Here is a 5,741-nt window from a genome sequence, read left to right as displayed (position 1 = left end):
TATCGTCTCCTCGCTGCATGTGTTGACCTCACACATATTTTAAACCTTCACAATAATAACTGTTCATGTTCTTACGTTTGTTGCCTCTGGTCCGTCAGCTAAGTCCTGTTTTTCATCCTCGACCTTGCCCTTATTAAATGCTTTCTGCAGATATTTTTAAAGACGGTATTATCGCTGCTGCCCAAAGTTGTTTCCAGCACACTACATCCTAACCGCGGGTAAAGGAATAAACACTTCCTTCAGATGAGACGCCGGAGTCCCCTACCATCTGATCCGTGGTTAATAGCGGCATCTAGCGGTGAGCCACTACAGCGACAAGCCTGGGGTCTATTTCACAATAGCGCCATCAAGCGGCCAGCGATGTCCGAACAGTGTTTGTCGCTCTAATGCAAGACACGTTTATAGCGTGAGAGGCAGATATTTCCCTTTAACATTGCACTCCCTAGAGAGTAAAGACAGGTACGATTTTCATACAGATGGCTGAAAGTGAAGCATTAGAATCAACGGATCAGCATATTTTATACAATTTCGGTCACCGCGTCACCAAAAAAACAGATATTGCTGCACTGGAATGAGGCCAAAGAAAACTGGACAATTATGACTCATTCCGGGGTTTAAAGAAATATCCGACACCGGCAGGCTAAAGGAACCCGATCTCTCTAGTCTTTAAGAGAGAGGACCATGACAGGACCGAATAATAGTATTTAAAATCCTCGAGGGCAGAGTCAACCCTAGCGGGCTTCATCAGAATGCGCGGCGAAACGTGAGCCGGGGCTCACAAGTGAAAACTACGGGGAAGCGCATTTGAAACCGAGAACAGGAGGCGGGTCTTTACCCAAAGGGTGGTGGGAGAGTGGAACAAGCTAACCGGCCATGTTGAAGCCGATACCCCTCGTCATATTCAAGACACGGGTCGACGAGATCCCTGGATCAATTAGCGACTACCAAGGGAAATCAACCGGTAAATGGCCCATCATAATTAATTTCTAATCGGCCTCACTCGTGTAAAAGATTATTTCTTAAACATCAGGCTCTGAAATGATTTCTTACAAGCTTCTGAACCAACGAGGAAATAAAATAAGTAATACGCCTTTCTTTCCCGCTAAATGTCTGATAAAACCTAATCGTGTTGCACGCAAAGGCGGTTTTAACGGCACCGGAAATTGTTTCGTGTTGACACCCCCTTCCTCTACAATAAACTACGCTTCCCAGGAGACTTTGCGGGAGATACGACCTTATTTCCTTTGATGCTTTTCAAGATGGCGGCCTCCTAGATGTGTTTGTGGTCTGATAGAAACATTCTTCGGCAGAGAAACAGCTCGTTGACTTACTTTTTTAAAAAAGGGATCAGTCCCCCGAGGTGAGATCTGTGGCTTGTACAGCATGTGTTTACGAGGTCTGACGAAAGTGTTGTGTCGAATATTTAACATCAGGTGTTAAGCGTTCCTTAGTTTAATTGGCATGGACGTTGTGGCGGGATACAGCGCGGTGCTGGTAATACTGTAACCAGGCTGGGTTCAAGTCAGGCTTCTGATTTATGGTGTCGTTTACAACTTGTCTTTTTCATTCGGAATTTTGAAAGAAATTCCTCTTGCGCGTAAAGCAGGGTGCATCAGTAACTCCAGCAGAGCCTCCGGTCACCGGAAGATGCCCTGTTGTTCGTGGTGGTTCAGGGACCAGGAGTGCTGTCATCACTTGTGACACCCGCTTACACTGGCATTTACCCTGGACAGGCCATCGTCGTCGTTATTATTAACACCAGTGGCAGGCGGCTGTGGTTAATAACTGGAATTAACCCCAGGCAAGTCTCAGCGGTGGTTTAAATAAGTGTTATTATCAGCGACATTATTGGTGTTAGAGGTACTACAACAGAGAACATTTCTTCTGGAATGTTCACAGTGAAATACTCTTAACAATCATTAAAATGTGGCCCAGACCGGTCCGGGTGCAGCTTCTCATTTGTGTTCTTGCACAGACACCTGTGGGTCGAGCCTGCATGACCAGGGATCTGGGGGAATCCCGCAGTGTGAGGTTGGGGCTGTGACCAGGGATCTGGAGGAATCTCGCATTGTGAGGTTGGGCTGTGACCAGGGATCTGGAGGAATCCCTCAGTGTGAGGTTGGGCTGTGACCAGGGATCTGGAGGAATCCCTCAGTGTGAGGTTGGGCTGTGACCAGGGATCTGGAGGAATCCCACAGTGTGAGGCTGGGGCTGTGACCAGGGATCTGGAGGAATCCCACAGTGTGAGGTTGGGGCTGTGACCAGGGATCTGGAGGAATCCCACAGTGTGAGGTTGGGGCTGTGACCAGGGATCTGGAGGAATCCCTCAGTGTGAGGTTGGGCTGTGACCAGGGATCTGGAGGAATCCCGCAGTGTGAGGTTGGGGCTGTGACCAGGGATCTGGAGGAATCCCGCAGTGTGAGGTTGGGCTGTGACCAGGGATCTGGAGGAATCCCACAGTGTGAGGTTGGGGCTGTGACCAGGGATCTGGGGGAATCCCACAGTGTGAGGTTGGGGCTGTGACCAGGGATCTGGAGGAATCCCACAGTGTGAGGTTGGGGCTGTGACCAGGGATCTGGAGGAATCCCTCAGTGTGAGGTTGGGCTGTGACCAGGGATCTGGAGGAATCCCACAGTGTGAGGTTGGGCTGTGACCAGGGATCTGGAGGAATCCCACAGTGTGAGGCTGGGGCTGTGACCAGGGATCTGGAGGAATCCCACAGTGTGAGGTTGGGGCTGTGTCCAGGGATCTGGAGGAATCCCACAGTGTGAGGTTGGGGCTGTGACCAGGGATCTGGAGGAATCCCACAGTGTGAGGTTGGGCTGTGACCAGGGATCTGGAGGAATCCCACAGTGTGAGGTTGGGCTGTGACCAGGGATCTGGAGGAATCCCACAGTGTGAGGTTGGGCTGTGACCAGGGATCTGGAGGAATCTCACAGTGAGGTTGGGCTGTGACCAGGGATCTGGAGGAATCCCTCAGTATGAGGTTGGGCTGTGACCAGGGATCTGGAGGAATCCCTCAGTGTGAGGTTGGGCTGTGACCAGGGATCTGGAGGAATCTCACAGTGAGGTTGGGCTGTGACCAGGGATCTGGAGGAATCCCACAGTGTGAGGTCGGGGCATGAGGCACGCAGCGAGGCGGGCTCAGACTTGACCAGGCAAGAGTGTGGAGGCTTGCAGTGCCACTTTGCAGATGTTGGGCACAAAGATCGTGATGGGCCTGTGCAGAAGTACCCAGGCTCTGCCCGGTTCTGAAAAGTGACAGGAGGTCACAGCTGGTGGCCGTGGCGGCGAACAGCGAACGGTGGCGTCTCCTGTGGATCGAACGTGAGCAGTGCGCTTGTCTCTGTGTGTGCAGGGTAGGATGGCAGCGGGCGGCGGGGAGCCTGGAGGGGGCGCTGTGAGGACCAGCGTGGCGTCGCAGTTCTTCGCCGGGGAGGAGGACACGGCCATTGACATGACCACCAGCGAGAGGGTACTCGCACTGCACACTCGCACACTGATGCACAGCTGCCTGCTCAACTGGACAGTGTACAATGCACACACCCGTTGCTGCCCAGTTCACAACTACACAACAGTAAATTCCCTCCACTTCCATAGAGCTTTTCTGGACACTCCACTCAGAGAGCTGTAGAGGTAATGGGGAATCCCACTACCACCACCAGTGTGCAGCCCCATGAAGCGAAGGCAGCCGTAGTGCACCAGTACGCTCCCCACACAGCAGCTCTCAGTGGGGAGGAGAGCAGAGTGATGAAGCCAGTTCAGAGAGGGGGATTATTAGGAGGCCATGACTGGTAAAGGCCAGGGGGAAATTTCAGGACACTTTTACTCTTTTTGAGAAACACTCTGGAATTTTCAATGACCACAGAGAGTCAGGATCTTGGTCTTGAATTTTTCATCTGCAGTACAGTCTACAGGTGTGAGTTGCAGAATTATATAGCTGGTAAAATGTGCCGCTCCAGGCGAGGCTTGAACTCTGCATCGTTCTGCAGTGCGCTGCCATATAAACACTGCGTGCTAACTGATGGCTAATCGGTTGCACTGCAGTCACACAATAGCTTAAAACTGTAGTGCCATATGACTGCAGTATATGCTTAATAGATCCAAACTCAGCACACAGTAACTATGCACCACAGACTGCACACACTGTCCTACTGCAGCCACAAAGACAGAGGCTGTCCAGTGAAAACGGGAACTTCAATATCCTGATGTTTCTCTTCTGTTCTCTTTCACTATATCCCCTCTCTTCTCTTCCCACTGCTCTCTCTCTCTGCGTCTCTCTTCCCCTCTTCTTTCTTCTCCTGCAGGTGGTGGAGCTGCTGAACCAGGCTGCCCTGATTGCCACAGAGAACAAGCTCACAGTCCTGAAGCAGGTCAGTCCTGATCAGCCCGATTAGACGGGCACTAACCAACCAGTCAGTCGGGGCTTGTTTGGGTTCGTCAGGGGGACTGGATCGAACCCAGGGGGACCGCTCACACGCGGTCTTGTCTCTTGCGGTTACAACGCGCCTCCCGCGAGCGGAAGGTTTTTGCGCAGTGGTGTGCAATGTAGCGGGGAGAGGGGGTGTGAGCTGGGAAGCGGTGTGCAGGTCGGCATCCGTCCCAGACCTGCTCTCTCGAGTGGAGCAAAGTGAAGCAGGTCTCGTCGGCCTGTGAGACCAGGTAGGGGCACTCCACTCGACACTGCAGCCCGGAGTGTAGACCCCCGCAGTCAGGGCGCCCCCACAGGCTGGGCGGCACCCCCGCAGTCAGGGCGCCCCTGCAGGCTGAGTTCCCCCCGCAGTCGGGGCGCCCCCACAGGCTGGGTAGCACCCCTGCAGTCGGGGCGCCCCCACAGGCTGGGTAGCACCCCCGCAGTCGGGGCGCCCCCACAGGCTGGGTAACAACCCCGCAGTCGGGGCGCCCCCACAGGCTGGATGGTGCCCCCACAGTCAGGGCTCCCCTGCAGGCTGAGTTCCCCCCGCAGTCGGGGCGCCCCCACAGGCTGGGTAGCACCCCCACAGTCAGGGCGCCCCCACAGGGTGAGTTCCCCCCGCAGTCAGGGTGCCCCCACAGGCTGGGTGGCACCCCCGCAGTCAGGGTGCCCCTGCAGGCTGAGTTCCCCCCGCAGTCGGGGCGCCCCCACAGGCTGGGTGGCACCCCCGCAGTCAGGGCGCCCCTGCAGGCTGAGTTCCCCCCGCAGTCGGGGCGCCCCCACAGGCTGGGTAGCACCCCCGCAGTCGGGGCGCCCCCACAGGCTGGATGGTGCCCCCACAGTCAGGGCTCCCCTGCAGGCTGAGTTCCCCCCGCAGTCGGGGCGCCCCCACAGGCTGGGTAGCACCCCCACAGTCAGGGCGCCCCCACAGGGTGAGTTCCCCCCGCAGTCAGGGCGCCCCCACAGGGTGAGTTCCCCCCGCAGTCAGGGCGCCCCTGCAGGCTGAGTTCCCCCCGCAGTCGGGGCGCCCCCACAGGCTGGGTGGCACCCCCGCAGTCAGGGCGCCCCCGCAGGCTGAGTTCCCCCCGCAGTCGGGGCGCCCCCACAGGCTGGGTGGCACCCCCGCAGTCAGGGCGCCCCTGCAGGCTGAGTTCCCCCCGCAGTCGGGGCGCCCCCACAGGCTGGGTAGCACCCCCGCAGTCGGGGCGCCCCCACAGGCTGGATGGTGCCCCCACAGTCAGGGCTCCCCTGCAGGCTGAGTTCCCCCCGCAGTCGGGGCGCCCCCACAGGCTGGGTAGCACCCCCACAGTCAGGGCGCCCCCACAGG

At 56.5% G+C, this 5,741-nt stretch overlaps 1 protein-coding gene across 1 annotated transcript in view; it reads left to right on the top strand.

Annotated features, from left to right (window-relative positions):
• The first annotated feature begins 1,222 nt into the window (after positions 1–1,222).
• sympk (symplekin) overlaps positions 1,223–5,741 on the top strand; it is a 30,137-nt gene continuing 25,618 nt past the window's right edge. The window contains exons 1-3 of the mRNA XM_088910986.1: positions 1,223–1,360; positions 3,359–3,475; positions 4,308–4,373. Of these exons, the coding sequence (XP_088767112.1) occupies positions 3,365–3,475; positions 4,308–4,373 (177 nt within the window). The 5' untranslated portion in view covers positions 1,223–1,360; positions 3,359–3,364. The remainder of the gene's footprint in view (positions 1,361–3,358; positions 3,476–4,307; positions 4,374–5,741) is intronic.

This window comes from Atractosteus spatula, chromosome 3 (assembly GCF_055471065.1).
Source record: "Atractosteus spatula isolate fAtrSpa1 chromosome 3, fAtrSpa1.hap1, whole genome shotgun sequence".
Lineage (NCBI taxonomy): Eukaryota > Metazoa > Chordata > Actinopteri > Semionotiformes > Lepisosteidae > Atractosteus > Atractosteus spatula.
The sequence above is the reverse complement of the archived record's forward strand: the minus strand, read 5'-3'. Positions and strand labels throughout refer to the sequence as shown.